The sequence below is a fragment of the Myotis nattereri genome (assembly GCF_964212035.1).
Source record: "Myotis nattereri genome assembly, chromosome: 2".
In the NCBI taxonomy this organism is placed as follows: domain Eukaryota; kingdom Metazoa; phylum Chordata; class Mammalia; order Chiroptera; family Vespertilionidae; genus Myotis; species Myotis nattereri.
Window position 1 is genome coordinate 21205806 of NC_138076.1, and position 17542 is coordinate 21223347.

Genomic DNA, 17542 nt, shown 5'->3' on the forward strand with positions numbered 1-17542 from the left:
TGAAAATGTAAAAGGAGATGGCTCTCTGGCAACACCACTGGTGAACATCAGGGCAGGCAGGTGGGTTGAGGTTCCCTTAAATAGAGCTGCTTCTGTGGATATTTCCTGTGTTACTTCTCTCGTGTGTGTGTGTGTGTGTGTGTGTGTGTGTGTGTGTAACATTTTTATATCTACACTAATAAAAGAGAAACATGGTAATTGGCATACGACCGCTACCCTTTTCATTGGCTAATCAGCGAGATATGCAAATTAACTGTCAGCCAAGATGGCGGCCGGCAGCCAGTCAGCTTGAAACTAACATGAGGCTTGGTTGCCTCAGTGACTGAGGAAACCAACATTCCCCACCTGCGGCTGCAGGCCTCTGAGCGGGCAGTTTACTCTGTAACAAATACCACGGGACTTCAGCCAGCAGATTCGCAACATTGTAAGCAAAGGCCAGAAACCTACTTTCAGCCGCGGAGGCCTAAGAGCTGGAGCCAAGCCTCAAAGCTAAAGCTGGCCCAGAATAAAAAAAGAAAAAAAGAAAAAAAAGGAGCAGTTGGGAGCTTCTGTCACCCCCAGCCTGAAAACAGCCCTCAGCCCCTCACCCAGGCTGGCCAGGCACCCCAGTGGGGACCCCCACCCTGAAGGGTGTGTGACCAGCTGCAAACAGCCATCATCCCCTCACCCAGGCTGGCCAGGCACCCCAGTGGGGACCCCCACCCTGATCCAGGAAACCCTTCAGGGCAAACCAGCCAGCCCCCACCCATGCACCAGGCCTCTATCCTATATAGTAAAAGGGTAATATGCCTCCCAGCACCGGGATCAGTGGAGCCACGAGGCCTCCCGGCACCAGGATCAGCATGACAGTGGGCAGCGCCCAAACCCCCTGATTGCTCTGCGGCTCTGTGTGTGACAGGGGGCGGGGCCACAACCTCCCTATCAGCCCTGCTCTGTTCCTGACAGGGGAAGGCGTCCCAACCCCCTGATCAGCCCTGCTCTGTGCCTGATAGGGGGGAGCTCCCCAACGCCTCCCCCCCCCCCCACGGGCCCTGCTCTGTGTGTGACGGAGTAGAGACATAACCTCCCCATCGGCCCTGCCCTGAGTGTGAGAGTGGCGGCGCCCCAACCCCCTGATCGGCCCTGCTCTGTGTGTGACGGGGGCAGCGCCCCAACCCCCTGATTGGCCCTGCTCTGTGCGTGACAGGGTACAGAGCCCCAACCCCCCTGATGGGCCCTGCTCTGTGACAGGGGGCAGTGCCCCAAGCCCCTGATTGGCCCTGCTCTGTGTGTGACAGGGGGTGGTGCAGCAACCTCCCCATCGACCCTGCCTTGAGTGTGACAGGGGACGGTGCCCCAACCCCCCAATCAGCCCTACCCTGATCGTGACTGAGGGTGGCATCACAACCTCCCGATCTGCCCTGCTCTGTGCATGACAGGGGCGGTGCCCCACTCCCCAATTGGACCTGCTCTGAGCCCGACCAGGGGCTGCACCTAGGGATTGGGCCTGCTCTCTGCCACCCGGGAGCAGGCCTAAGCCAGCAGGTCGTTATCTCCCGAGGGGTCCCAGACTGTGAGAGGGCACAGGCCGGGCTGAGGGACCCCTCCCCCCCACCGAGTGCACAAATTTTTGTGCACCGGGCCTCTAGTATAGTATATATGTATATATACACACATATATAAGATATATATATAGAGAGAGGTATCACTAGAGCTATAGTGAAGATTTGAGAGTGAATTTGCTAGCTTTAAAATTATGCTATTCAATAGAGTTATTTCTTGTTATGATATAAAAATTATAATAGATAACAAAGTATTCATGATTTTTGAAGGGTTCTCCTGGACAGGATGGTTAGACAAGATCGATGACCTTATGTTAGAAGAAGGCCTAATCCAGAAAGATGGCATCCTACTTTTGGGGGGAAAGGGGATGGTAATGTCACTGGGGCCTCTTAAAGAAGCCTACCACCCGATGCTACATTGGTTTTGTTTTTCCAATCACTGGGAAGCTCGGAGAAGGACCTGTATCTGAGCCATTTCAGTGTTGAAACTGTGATGTGAACATTTTCCTCTCAACCCTGGTTAGTCTGAGTGAGGGGTTGTAAACTTCCTGACAAGAATAGGGTCAGAACACTTATGCCCTTCATGGTGGGGTCAATGGTCTACTGTTTATGCTTTCCAAGACAGATGCACAGCTGTCTACCATGTGTAAGAACCATTTTTTCTGGTTTCTGTATATGGAGCCCTGGCATCTTGGGGTTTAGCTGACTCTGAAGGGATTGCCCTGCCAAGGGCTGGCTAATGTCTCCAGAGAACAAACAACTTGCCTGTGAGCATGCCTTTCACATGCACACCTACCAATCCAGAGTCTGTTGCCCCCTACCACGTCTTTTATTGAGCTCTTACACTCTGGACCAATAATATTTCTCTGCTCTAACCCAGGACCAGGTCCCAGACAACTAAGACAGCCATTATGTCCCAGAACCCACTGGAATTCAAACTAGCCAATTCTAAATTCCTTTACGCTGCCTCTCCAGTTCATTCCCATGGGGATGACAAAAAAGGTTCTTGCCCACATTTTCCCCTGCCCTTCGCCTGCTGATGGGCCCTGTGCTTTCCTGTGTGGCCCTGCACGGTGTGCTGTGCCTCCTGTTCCCAGGGATTTGTGGGAGTAATCTTTGTTTATGGCAGGCATTTCTGTTTCTGTGTGTCTTAGCACACTCATTAAAAGCGATCCCAGCCCTAACCGGTTTGGCTCAGTGGATAGACCGTCGGCCTGTGAACTCAAAAGTGATCCCAGGTACCCTTAGAACACCACCTTCCTGGATTAACTCCTAGCAAGTGTTGAGGTTTGGATGTGGAAACTTACTGCTGGATAAACTTATATTCCTGAACCATTTTTGTGATGATGTTTGTCTTCATTTCCAAAATAGAGGAATCCAGTGGTTTACATATTCTTGTAAAGACGCAGACTTGGTCTCCATGAGCTTGAAGGCATGCCTGGCTTTTCAGGCTGACCAAAGTCTTCCAGTGAGACCCCTGATCCCCCAGGGGTGGTGTATTCTGTCCTAATATGTCTCCACATGCTATGGCGGGGGAGCTCTGTCATCGTATTGTTTCTCTAACTCTTACGGTGTTCTCTCCTCCCTTTGCACTATTCAGAGTAGATATTCCCCATCTGCCTCAAATCGAAGACAGAAATATAAAACAAGCCCTCTTCTCTACAGCCCACTTCCTTCTTTTGGTTTATTCAGCCTTTCTGTCCTGACAAGCCTTTGTTGTTGTTGTTGTTTCCATTGATATTTAGAGAGTGGGAGGGCGGAAGAGGAGCGGAGGGGAGAGGGAGAGAGAGAGAGAGGAGAGAGAGAGAGAGAGAAACATAGATATGAAAGAGACACAGATTGTTTGCCTCATGCACATGCCCCACCAGGGATCAACCTGCAACCCAGGTACTTGCCCTTGACCTTGATGTGAACCCGAGACCCTTCGGTCCAGGGGCTGATGCTGTAACCATTTAGCCACACCAGTCAGGACCTGGCGAGCCATTTTTATTCTGTTTCCATGACATTTTCCCTTTCTCTTCACTGGTCAACTTGGCCTTGTTCTTTTTCTTATCCTCCGACTCACACTACTTTCAAGTGCAAAGTTGGGGCTGGGGGACAGCAACAACAATAAAAACCCTATAAGGCTTCTTTCTTATTCAATGTAGGAGAAGGCTTTTAGGACCCTTCCATCTCTGATGGGGGGAAAGGTGTACTTGCACACTTTGCACGAACAGTAGAAATGTGAGTTATTGACTGTCTTCAACATGATGTCCTGTATGTGGTACCTCCTACAAATTTAGAAAGTACAACTGAAATTGTACATGGTAATTTATGTGACCATAATGCTCTCTCTCATCACACACTGAAAATAGCACGTTATTGACTGGGTGGAAAGGAATGTTTCCCTAGCCTGACTAATCTCACACCTCCGTTCTTGTTCTTTAAATCCTACCCCCACCAAAGATATATAATCACAGTCCACCTCCTCCACTGGGAGTCCCTGGCTTACCTCAATTCTACTGATGATTCCATCCCCTGAATTCCTTTGGAACTTAACCCTTTGCAGTCCAATGTTATTTTTGGAATTCAAACAGTCTGGTCCAAATTAATTGACTGGATTGAATGTTGTACTTTTTAATGTTCTTATTGCTCGACGTTGGACCTGCTCCTAGTGCCTGGTCTGTCGAGTCAGCCTTGAGGTTGGACCGAAAAGGGTTAAAAAGTATAGTTACACACTTAATTTTTCTTTAAATGTTCCATATGTTAGTCATATTTCCATATTGACGTATATGCACTTAAAATTGGGGGACAGAATTGAATTTTTAAGAGGGACCTGCACGCAGTGCTGGTTTTGGTGTAAGACAGATACAGACCAAACCCCAGGTCTTCTGTTTACAGATAGTGTGGCTGGACACGTGACCTGGTCTCTCTCAGTCATAGTTCTCTCCTCTCCAGAGTGGGGATACAGTTATATCAGCTGCACTGGTGCTTTGTAGAAATGGAGTGAGTGAATCGGTTGAAGGCTTATCACCGTGGTCGGCAAACTGCGGCTCGCGAGCCACATGCGGCTTTTTGGCCCCTTGAGTGTGGCTCTTCCTAAGCCTTAGGAGAACCCTAATTAAGTTAGTAACAATGTACCTACCTATATAGTTTCAGTTTAAAAAGTTTGGCTCTCAAAAGAAATTTCAATCGTTGTACTGTTGATATTTGGCTCTGTTGACTAATGAGTTTGCCGACACTGGCTTATCATGATGCTAGACACTTCAGTGAAATTCACCAGGCATCGCCATTCCTCTCCCAGGCTGCCTCTCCTGACAAGGCCCAGCCTTGGCAAGTGTTCGCTGTATGGACAAAGCATATGGACTGTGAAGGCTGCGCCCCTGTTTGTGAGGATTTAACTACTGGCTAGTGAGGGGTGTGCCCTTTCATTCCTGGCATTCTATTCAAGGTGACTGTCCTTCCCAAGAAAGAAAGGCTGGTAGTCCTAGGTCAGAGGTTTGGAAGAAACTCCCACTCCCAGTAGGAAGCACCTAGCAGACTTTCTAACTATTAGAAAGAGAATGGAAAGTATTTATAATGATTATAATGATAATAGTGATGATAATAACAGCAGCAACAATCTTAAAAGGTCAAGGTCTTCCTTTTATCTCATTTTCCAAATGTACCCTTAGCCCCTCTTTCTTCAAAACCCTCTCTTTTTTTCATCTACTCGCGCCATGGGTCCAAAGGCCTTCCTCAGTCCTCCTCTCAGAGCCTGCAGACTAGCGTAGTTCCACTGGTCTGCCTCACACTTGCTGGCCCCTCCTTGGACCCATCCCGTGCATGTTTGCTGTCTCCTTTCTCCTCTAAGCCACAATGCTAGAGGGACCCTATCCCTACTGCCATACTCAGGGGTGGGGCATTTAGAACCACCTGGAACTCTGTCACTGGGGTTGGCATGTTGAGGCCTCTTTAGCTTCTAGAATCCCAGCACCTAATTTGGTACTACATTTCTCATACTTGATTTTAAACCAAGGAAGGGAAAAAAACAAACAAAACCAACAAACAAAACACTACGTCCAGGCACTATGAAAACTATTATATTGTATTAGAGCCTCATTGGTCGGTGATATTTTACACTCCTTCTTTCCAGCCTACTCAACTGTTGGGATTTAATTAGCAGTAATATATTATTGTCAGAGTAATTAAAACCGCTCCTTGATTAAAAACAGGATGGTTTAATTAACAAGGGAAGGTTTGGCTAGCCCTAACGTTCTATTTGAGAAATACAGCAGCCTCAGTGGATTTGCTCTGTCTCCCCATCAGGCTTGAAGGTCCGGGAGGTGTTTATCAACGTCACCAGGCAGCAGGTGGAGGACTTCCACGGGCCAGAAGACTATTGGTGCCAGTGTGTGGCCTGGAGCCACCTGGGGACCTCCAAGAGCAGGAAGGCCTCTGTGCGCATAGCTTGTGAGTACTGGGTGACTTCCTTGTCCTGGGGGAACACAGACAAGACGTAAAGGGTTGAAGAGGGGTTGGACATGCCAGGCGCTTCTGCAGAATATGCATTAGCAGACAGTAGAACACTGTCAGAATTGTCTCTACCTCTACTAAATTACTCCTGTAAAGTTGTCCATTAAGTGTTTGATAATCTCCTGTGGAGTATAACCTGCAAAACATTTTGGCTAAGGATGCTGCCGAGATTGTCAGAGTGCAGGTGTCTCAACAATGCCAGGAAAGAACAGGCCTTGGGAGAAAGAAACCCATGTAAATGGATTCTGCTGTTCACCACCAATGGCGACATTCAAGGGGCATTGCTGGGAAGAGTTGAGCAATGACTGTTTACCGTACTTCCCAGCAAATCTGCAAAAATAAGACATTAAAGAGTAAAGGATTTTTATAACCTGTTGTTAAACCTCTTTCCCCTGAATCTTAAAACATGAAAATGGGTTTTAAAACTGCATTTCTTTGCCCCAAGTAGGGCTTAAAAAAATAGACACTTGGAACAAAAAAAAACAAACACACACACACACACACAAAAAGAAAGAATGAAAATTGCTTTTCACCAGAGTCCAAGATTTCTTTATCATGTTTCAGCATCAGTGTTTTCTTTATCTCAGACCTACTGAGAAATACACAAACTTCCTTTCTCTTCCTTTAGAGTGTCTTTATCTCACCCACCCCCATGTGTCCCCATAAAACCTCCTTTGTGTGCTCAGGAGTGTAAAAGCCCCTCAAGAAAGAAATTGAGAGGCAGAGAGCAGAGACATTTCTTGTTGTTTTATTCCAATGCTGCCTTTGAGAGTGTCATGAAGAATATCAGACGGGGGGGATTTATTTGAGGACTCAAGGAATTCTTCATAGCGGTTGTCAATGGTTTAGGGATTAAGAATAGGAGTGAATTGCTGTTTTCAGAGACATGCATGCTTCTTTGGAAATGAAATCTTCCTCTCAAAATGTGCATTTCCTCTTCACTGAACTGGCAATTTGGGGGTCCCTCTCCTGAGCGTCAACTGGTCCCCGGGAAGCCAAGGAGAAGAGGTCATCTTGTTAACCGCACTCTTGACGTAAGAGCCATAGGTAACCTTTTTCCTATACTTATTTAGTTAACATTAGCCAACAAATACTTCATGACTTTAAAGTCACAGGTCGGCTGAGGAAGGGAATATGTTTGATTTTACTCTCCCTGAACACATCTAGCTCAGAATCCCCTGCATGGTCTCATCCAGGCTAGCCGGGGGATTTGATCCTCGTCAGGGGGAAGCAGATTACCCTCTGGGCTCTGTGTGAAGACGGGAAAGGCGATACAGCAAAGGGGATTTCAACATGGGTTCCTTCAAACCCCTTCTTCTCAACGTCACTTTCCCCCTTTTTGTCTTCCTCTACTTCTCTGGGGCCCACGTGACACATTCTATGCGTTACTAACAGTAGCATTTCCCTAATCTATGTACTTCGTCTCTCTCACCTCCATACGTGCTCACTAAATTCCTGATTGGCACGTGCCTGCTAGAAACCTCCAAAGTTTTCCTCTGGCTTACAAGTTTGGCAGCGGATGGCTCGGACCCACATTTACTAATTTCCCATAACCTTCAAGTGTGTGCCCTTTGCTGTTCTGTGCACCCCCTCCCCTGGCTGGCATGTGCCCTTGCCCCTGCAGTTTCCAGTGCCACACATTATCCGGGTAGTGAAGAACCCAGACACTCGAGTCCTGTCAGTTTCCAGTTCTAGTTCCACGACTTGAGTTCTGTGATGATGGATGATTTATTTATCTCTCTGTGTCTTAATGTCTTCAATGGCAAAAGTGTGCCTATTGGTAGATTTATTGGAAGAGTTAGACGTATTGATAACTGTAAGTGTTTTCAAACTCTACCTGACACAGAGTCAGCCCTTATCAATCACTAGCTATTATTTTGTGATGTATTTCATCCTCCCTAGCACCAGCATCAATCACCAGTAGGTGCATAAATACTTACTGAAACTAATAAAACAGAATTAAAATTTTAGTGCCTTAATCAATTTTTTCCCCCTGCAGATTATGGCTATATGGATTCCAAAAACCCATTCTAGGTCAGTAGTAGCTATCTAGCTCTCCCAAATATGATAGGATCAAAGAGTGTTAGAAATGGAAAACACTTTTTTCTCACCTCTGACATTTTTTAGAGTCACCTGATACCATTGGGTTAATAATCTCATAAATCTCTTCAGGGATTAAACAAAACTCATTTTGTCATTCTTGTTTATGATATGTTTATATGAACATGGTAAAGATAGGAGTTTCAAGTTATAAGTGCAATATCAATAAAGCCTATATTATGTAATTAATATAATCGCTAATACTATTTACAATATATTTTTAATTTTTTCACATATCACTAGTGGCAGATTCTTGAATTTATTTAAAATTATACAAGTCAGGACTTGATTTGTCATTAAATATTGCTTCTGACTTGGGGACCAGTGTACATTAAAATGCAAATTGGAATTTAACTGTGTTTAATGACATCAGAAGTAGAGGGGAAAAAACTGCCTTTAGAACCCGGCTTGGAATTCTTTTGATTTACTTGTAGGAGAAAACACATACACACACACAAAAAGAAAAAACACATTTTTTATAACTTTCATGTTTTGTTGAAATAAGAGATTTCTGGCTGTTATTTGCAAGCACTTCCCAGCAAACAACGCATTGCACTGAGAAGAGTTTTTATTTCCAATAAATGAAAAACCAAATTGGACATAATTGTCACTGTGTTTTTTTTAAGATTGGTTTTTAAAGTACTAAAGACATTTTAATGTGCTAAATAAGGATTTTGATAGATTAATGTAGCTTATGAATCTGATGACAGTTGTCTTGAGGGGACTTTGCAAAATTTGTGTCATTTTTATATTATTCATTAAGTTATTATAGTTCAACAACAGAGCTACTGTCATTTCCAACATTTAACCAGTGATCCATTAAGAATTTAACAATTTCAAAACCACAGTGAGCACTACCTGCATGGCGTCTGGGACATTCAGCTGAGGCATGTGTTGACTAGAGTGTCTGGACATGAAATGGTTAGCTAATCTCTGAAAAAACACCAGGAAGCTCAGTGGCATCATTTCCCTTGGAGATCCTTCTATTTTAAAGGGAAACAATATAAAGACAATTATTTTATTTATTTATATAACTTACACTTTCATTGACAAGGACCTACCTGGAGAATTAGTGAGATATGCAGATTTCTGGCTTCTACCACAGACCTGTTGGGTCAGACTCTGGAGGGAGTTCCAGGGAAGCTGTGTTTGTATGAAGTTATCCACGTGATTCTATGAGCAGGCTGCTTTGGATGCAGGAACAGTGTTTAAAAGTGTTTAATGTGCACGTAGATAAACTGCGATCCTATTAAAGTACAGATGACTCAATTAAAATGATGCAGTAAGTCCAGTCCAAAGTCACAGATTCTTTTATTTCTGAGAGTTCCTGGATGATGCTGACCCTGCCAGTTGGTCTGTTGGCCATTCTTTCAGTAGCAAGACCCTCGAACATTTGGGAAATGTTGATTTAACCCATTCATCCAACTCTATCACTTAATGGCTGAGGAAGTGATGTCAGGGAGGTTAGGTGACTTGACCAAGGGCCACCAGCAGATGGAGGACAAGAAACCAGACCTTACATCCCTTTCCCCCTCCCTGAGTGCTCTTGCTCCTGGGCCATGCTCTTTTTTTCTGTGCAATGGAAGTTTGAGAACCAAACACAATGAAAAGTTCATGGGCATTTGAGTATCTCCTTAAGGAAAGCAGCAATTGCTTTCCTGATCTGTTTCTGAGTTAGTTGTATTCCTCTTACAGTCAAGTTTTTGCATGTATATTTATATGTATGTATACTTATATATACTTTTATTATGTATACTTATATTTTTATGCATTTATATGTTTATGTATTATATATTTATATATTATATGTAATGAAATGTATATGAAATTATATGTAATGAAATGTATATGAAAACTATATAAGAGAGATATTCAATTATATGTAGTCATATATATTCATATATATATATATATTAATATTTTATCCTATGTAATAAAAGGCTAATATGCAAATCGACCAAATGGCAGAACAATTGGTTGCTATGATGTGCACTGACTACCAGGGGCAGACACAAGACAAGAGCTGCCCCTGGTGGACAGTGCACTCCCACAGGGGAAGCGCTGCTAAGCCAGAAGCTGGTCTCATGGCTGGCGAGCGCAGTGGTGGTGGTGGGAGCCTCTCCTTCCTCTGTGGCAGTGCTAAGGATGTCTGACATCCCCCGAGGGCTCCCAGACTGTGAGAGGGCACAGGCTGATCTGAGGGACCCCCTGAGTGCATGAATTTCGTGCACTGGGCCTCTAGTATACATATAAAATCACAACACATTGCTTGTTGCCTTAGTGGCTATAAAACAGTGTGTAGCCCATGTTCTTGTCATCTTAAACTTGTATGTCTCTTAGTGATTCCACATGGTGTCAGAGATGTTGGCTGCCCATCCAACTGCCTGGGGCTGGAGAGAGCTGAGGCCCCATTTCAGAGGTGATTTTTCTAAAGGTGAAAATAAATAAAGCCAGCCCACATCTTACCCCACCAGGTTGGCATAAGTCCATCCCCGGGGAGCAGCTCCCACAGGCCTTCTCCGGTTTGTCTGTTTCAATCCAGCTGGAGGGAGCTGGGCTGCTGCGGCATCTGTTACTGCTGCTGGATGGCTGTCAAAACTGGGAATATTCAATTAGGCACCGTTCTTTCTTTTCATGGGTGAACATTTGGCTGCTTAGCCATTGCTTTTCTTTCCTGTTTTTCTCCCTCTCCTTCATCTGCTCACAAAATGTTTTGCCTATACCATTAACCCCTGGTCCATCAATTCCTTCTTGACACTGGGGCCTTTTTTTTTTTTTAAATGTGGGAGTTGGAATTTGGGGGAAATGAAGGAAACATTTGCCTGTTACAGTCACATAGCTTGTTGACTACTTGGAATCAAACACAGCAGGAAACCACTATTTTGTTGATTTTTTAAAAATATACATATATGATACATCTAGAATATAATTTAAAGATGCTGTTTATTTGAAACACTCCTAAAATATCTATGCAATTATGCCAAAAATAAGTGAAGAACTTAAAAGAGACTCTCATTTCAAAACTGTCAAACTCCCTAGCTAATTTTATAGGTACATAGTAAAAATGGCATTTTCATTCGTGGATTTTTTTTTTTTTGGGGGGGGGGGCTTATCTTTTTGAAAACGATATAAGAGAGATATCCAATTAAATCTCAAATATGGATCTCTGCTTAATGACTTTGATATATAATTTCAGCTGCTAAAACTGTAAATGCCTTTTTCTAATTATAAAATTAACTATAAAAATACCTGAATATAGCCACATCTGTCTGGTATTCAACCTTGACCTCCATTTCCAGCCTCATCTCCTATTACACTCATATAGGTGTGCTGAATGCCAATTGAGTTAGTACAGCTCCAACTCTGGGACATGTGACTTGCTTTCCTTTCCCCCTTCTTGACATGCTCATAATCCTTCTCCTCCCTGGAACATAGGAATGTCTTCCCAACTAATTCCTACATCCAAAGCCCTTCTTGTGGGCTGTCTCCTTTACTAAACCAAGTTTAGCAAATCCCTTAAAGGAAGTGATCTCAGCAGCCTGACATACCAGCTGAGCCATTGGAGAAGATAACCTTCTAGCATCTCCAGCTTCAAGTTTGATAAATTATCAATATCCACCTCAGAATTCTCATAGCATTTACTTACCAGTACTTCTCCCATGGTACTTATAATTTTCCCAGAATCAGAGTTATTTTGAAGTTACTTTTGGATTCTTTTTATTAGATTATAGCCTACTTTAAGATTCAACTGCATTACCCTCATTGTCTTGACCTCTGAGTCTAAGACAGAGCCTTATGTATAACCTCTGTATTATAAATGTTTGGTTTGAAAAGCAGGCCTGTCAACACCAGCTGCGGTTCCATGAAAGGGCGTTTGTTAGCTATGTGTCATGATTATGCCATGGGGTTGACATGGCATCTGACTTCTTAGTAAATCCCTAGCTCATAAGGATGTTATGATAAGGACCATCGTATTCCTCCCTGGCTTCTGCACTCCTAATAATTTTCATTGCAATAAAGAAAAGGGAATTGGGAGCAGATGAGTCATTACAACCATATAGATCTGTGATGTGCAGCATAGGGCTCTGAAACAGCTTGAGGTTGCCTGCTCTACATGTACTATCCCCTTCCTGCTTTTCACAACATGGAATCCAGCCACATCATGGAAAATATGTTAAGACCAATTCTGGGCACTTGGTAGAAATTGCACAAAAGCTTGAAACTTCCTCCCTCCCCATGGAAGAATGCGGCCAAAGTTAAGAGAAAATATTATTCTACTCCACCCAAAGTCCATCCTAGCTTTCAGGCAGAAATTGATCTGTATGAACATTACTGAAGTGTATGAGAGTCCAGGCCTGCTGATGAAGCTGTGCACTGTGTAAGAGCACATAGCCAAGGAAGGGGATGGATGTGCACCCTAGAATGTGGTTGTAAGCATCGAAGGAGGGAGCTAGTTTTTCTTGGCATATAGGTGCTGTTTCCTAGCAACACCTTGTGATCACAGGGATCCAGTTTACACACAGGTGCCAAATAGGCATGTGGTAGTAGACCTGGGTACGTGATTTATATACCAAGTGCAAAATTAAAATGTGGGGCCTCTTGTTTAAAAATTATTAAGAGTTTCAAGGCATCAACATTAGAGCATTAAATCAAGAATGGGGCCTGTGCAGCCACACTGGTCCATAGAACCGGCTGCGTGTGGCAGCCATGGTGATAGTTCAGTAAATTGTTTCACTTATATCATGAAAGATGAGGGACACATTCAAACTGACTGCACATAGACTCGGAGACAGGATTATTCCATTTTGCTCCTAAGTCGGAGGCAGCATCCCCGGAGCTAAGTTTTAAGATGGCATATTTGGGGTCAAGCTGGCAACTAGAAATACCGCGTGATGGAACATTCTCCCGTGGCCACAGTCTCCTGGGAACTGTTGGCAAGATAGGGATGTATGTCTGGTTGTTGATACCTTAGAAGGAATTACTGAATTAGATGAGTAGGTTAGGTATGGACTAATGTAGTTTTAAACTATATTTTTATTTTGACATAATTTCAGATTTTCAGAAAAGTTATAATGCAACGGATTCCCTGAAACCCTTTACTGATATTCTTCAAATGTTAACATTTTACCACATTTGCTTAGGCATTTTTTCTCTTTCTCTGCTTATCTACGTATGTGTTTGAATATAGACAATTGTGGTCTAAATTTTGACTTCTTAAAGATTATGTTGTAGCTGTGATACTCTTTTTCCCTAAATACTTCATTGTGAATGTATTTAAGAAAACAAAGGTATTTTTACATAACTGTAGCATAACTATTAAGAAATTAACATTAATAGAATACTATTATGCAATCTAAAGACCTTATTCACATTTCATTGATTGTTCAGTAATGTCCTTTATAACAGTAACAAAAATCCTAGAGCATGGCTTGCATCCAGTGGAGAGTTTCTGTAGCCTCCTTTAATCCAAACAATCCCTGCCTTCCTTTGTCCTTCATTGCACTGAGATTCTAAAGTGTAATTGTCAGTTATTTTTCATAATGTCCCTCAGTTTGAACATGTAAAAAGGAAAAAGCAGCCACCTAGAAGGGCTCCCGCTGACCAAATTGGGACAATTTGACCATCAAAATAAGTGATAGTGAGGTATTATAACTCATTAAATAAGAATCCATGAATCGCGGAGTGCCCTTACAGCTGGTAGAGGGGACGCTACCCAATTCATGGATTGCTTAATAAAGTAAATCAGGGTTGGGGGGGGGTGAGATAAAGAATCTATGACTCTATACTCATATGTGTGTTTTTTAAAATTAATGAATGGGTGAATATGTAAATAAATAAATGAGGGAAAGGGAGAGCTCTTGCTTACAGTAGAAAAAATGAATAAATGTCAAAGGAATGAAGGAAAAGGAAAATTATGATTTAGCCTCTATCATAATATAAATTGATTCAGACAAGCATTATGGGTGCTAAACATAGTGGATGAAAGTTTCAGGAGTAACAGGATGTTTACATAATCCACAATATACAGTAAATTACAAAGGGGGTGTTAGTAATGTTGCAGTAGAAAATCCTGCCGTATACCACTTTAATCAAGTGATTGGAGTTGATATAATCAGCAGTGGGGCAGATCCATAGCACATGTCTCCTGATGTGGTGAACTGATCCTTTCCAAAAATGTCTACTGTATATTTAACCATAGGAAAACACTGAAATGACCTCAATTGAAAAGCATTTTACATAATAGGTCATTTTTAACTACACACATCTCTCAAAATGCTAGCTTCGTGTAGAACACTGCTGGGTATTCTGGGAAATAAGAAGCCACAAGATAGACATAGTACATTTTTCTGAAGCATCAATTATCATCCCCTTTAGGTCTGTAAAATATAAACAGGAGTGCAGAGTGGGGTGGGATGCAAACTTTTCTTGAATTGGGAAGATGCAGCTTGGAACTTCAAAGCCATTTATTTTGTGCATGCCACACCGTTTTAGGCTCTACCTATAAATGTCTTTGAGGATGTGAATTTATTTCGCTCTGCCAATATGGGCACTTCAGTAGAAAGTGTGAGAAACACTGAACTATAAACAAGGGTGATTCTGTGAACGGAGTAGAATGATCTGTTTGGAATTGATATAAACTGTGCTACCTGTGCTTACCAGGTACACAGTTGAGTACATCAACCTCAAAGATGAGCACTACTAGGTAGAATCACATCACTTTATGATATATTCTTCTGTGGATGATGAAAAGAATTTCCCCAAATAATTTTCCTTCATGTTATTTATTGCCAACCATTATTTTACCAAGAAGAATTTGCAGAAATATGGCCACAACCTTTTAAGGAAATTGCAACTAAATTCAGCCTGCCAGTTTTGTGGTAAAATAAACTTTAAACTTCCTGGGAAATGACCACTTCTATAAAAAATCTCCGTGAAAGCTTATCATGGAAGAAGGTATAGATTTTACTTCGATTCAGCTCTCATTTTCTCCACTAAAGAAACATTCTCACAGATAATGCAAGCAGATGTTAAGCCAGAAAAACAAAAACAAAACTTATCTTTGTTAAACTTTGAGGACTTCTTGAACCTGGTGATATTATTTCTAAATCCATTTAATATCTCACCACCAGAGTAAGTAAAGTCAAGAGGGCGCATTCTGGAGATTTGTTAAGTGGTGCAGGAGCGCTTAGAGGTGGAAGTGTCAGCCGTCCGTGAATAATTACCCACCATGTCCTGGGTAGCACAACAGTAAAATTCCATCCCTCCCATCGAAGAGTTTATAGCCTAGTGAAGGGATAGACTTATGAACAAGTCTTTTCAATTGAGCATGGTTAATGGAAAGCACAGTGTGTTTGAGGAGCCCACAAAAGGGACAGTTGACTCATCCTTGAAGTCTAAGATGCACTTTCTGAGCTAATTCCTAAGGAAGAAGGGGGCTACCAGTTTAAAGAATGTGTAGGTTAAGGAGAGAGCTTGAGTAAAAGCACAGAAAGATGGAACAGTATGGGAACTACATGGATCTATGTGAGAAAGCAAGGAGCGGGGGCTACCAGGCCAAGTAGATGGGCCGGATTATGGAGGGTATTTGCATTCTGTAAGAGTTTACGTGGTCTGGGGCCACTGAAGTGTCATAAGCAGGGCAGTGATGGCAGTGATGTGATATGTTTTCAAAGCCTCCCACCCTTCCATTTACCGCAGACAGAGAGATTTCAGAGGAACAAGACCCAAGGCAAAGAAGCTTTGTGCCCATCTATGAGGCCGCTGATGGGACATGAACTTTTGCAGGGATGGTTGTAGGTTGAAGAGGAGGTGGCAAATTTGAGGTCCCAGGAAGGTAAAATTATCAAATGTCTGTGGCTGCTTGGCTGTGGAGCTGAGGGAAGGGAAGGGAAGCATTTAGAAATTCCTCCAGGTTTGTTTTTGGCTTAAGTGACTGAATTGATGATGATTCCTTAATGACATTACGAACAGAGTAGAGGAAACTAGGTGGAAGAACAAGATACCGAGTTCAGGTTTTGATCATGGTATGTGTGAACTACCCATGGAATGAACTGTGAACTGTTTCATCATGCCGTCGCATGTTTCAGCCTGAAGCCCAGGCATTAGCATCAAACTCAGAACCAAGAGTCATTGCCAAGTAGGTAGTCATTAGGATAGTAGATCTTCATCAGGAAGGTTGGAGATGTAGGGTTTTATCAGAATTGCTTACGGTGTTTTCCCGTAATATACATTCTCCCAAACTGCTGGTGAGGAGAGAAGGGGCAGCAGGCCCATGAAACTCTGTGAATGGTTAAAGCGGCGGGGCGGTGGGGGGAGGGGGGCAAAAAAGGGGAAGCCATGAAAAAGACTGAGGGGGAAAAAGTTGAAGGGGTGCTGGGAGAGCCGAGGCGGGTCAGAGGTTTTTGTAATGGAATAAATGGTCAGTAGTGTTATTGTCACCATAAGCTTAAGGTAAGAAGTGAGAAGGATCGATGAGATTTGGAAACATGAAAGTCTCCATGGACCTGGGCAAAGCAGCATAGTGAGATTATAGAGGATCTATAGGGATCACTGGGACATGAGAAAGCAGAGATGGTATGGACAGCTATTTCCAAAAATTTGACTGAAGGCAGAAAAGCTTGAATGGTAGCTGGAGTTTGAGGAAGAGATGGTGATTTATTAAAAGCATGTAGATTAGATGGGCTCATAGGAGCAGTAGAAAGAGTGCAAAAGTAAATTTCAGAATGTTATCCGACAGTCAAATTCCTCCCTCACTCATGGGAGTGAGGTTAAGGTTCTTGGGGTACCACTGAAATAAGAATTTTCAGAAGTCCCCACGGGAGAATAAAATGTGGAAAAAGACTTTATTTGCATGAAGTTACATTCCTTGGGTTGCAAAGCCCCCTATTTCTTAAGCCAGAAAAAGGTATAACTGGGGTTCCAGGAGAGCCAAAAGCAAGGCGCTTCCCTTCCATGTTGCAATTGGGTGTAGTTCAGCATCCAAGCTAATTAAAGCCCATTGGTCCATTGTGGGAGTCCCACATGGCCGTGAGCCACGTCGGTGCTGGGGAGTGCAACCCCCTGCAGCAGGAATCACAGTAACCCAGCACACCAGTCAGTAAAAACCAAGAGAGTGCATTTCTTTGTTTAGAAGTTTAAATATTCAGGTTTTCTCACTGGCAGTAGTCACCCTATTCTGCCCACTGACTCGCTTCCATGTGTGATTGACGGGAAAGCTCAGACCTTACTGGGCATATGTCTAAATTGCCTTTGTCCAGTCCCTTCCCTCATCGATCAGCAGGGAACAGACTTGGAGAGTATTAAATGAATCTTTTTGGCAGAGTGTATAAATGGCATGCCTATATTATTTAGCCTTCCCTCTCCTCCTTTCCTGTTAAATAATAACCAGGTTATGACAATGGCATCAA

At 43.1% G+C, this 17542-nt stretch overlaps 1 protein-coding gene across 1 annotated transcript in view; it reads left to right on the forward strand.

Annotated features, from left to right (window-relative positions):
- UNC5D (unc-5 netrin receptor D) overlaps positions 1 to 17542 on the forward strand; it is a gene marked incomplete at its 5' end in the record, with an annotated part of 512639 nt that overhangs the window by 297281 nt on the left and 197816 nt on the right. Inside the window, one exon of the mRNA XM_081083068.1 lies at positions 5829 to 5972. Within this exon, the coding sequence (XP_080939194.1) occupies positions 5829 to 5972 (144 nt within the window). The remainder of the gene's footprint in view (positions 1 to 5828; positions 5973 to 17542) is intronic.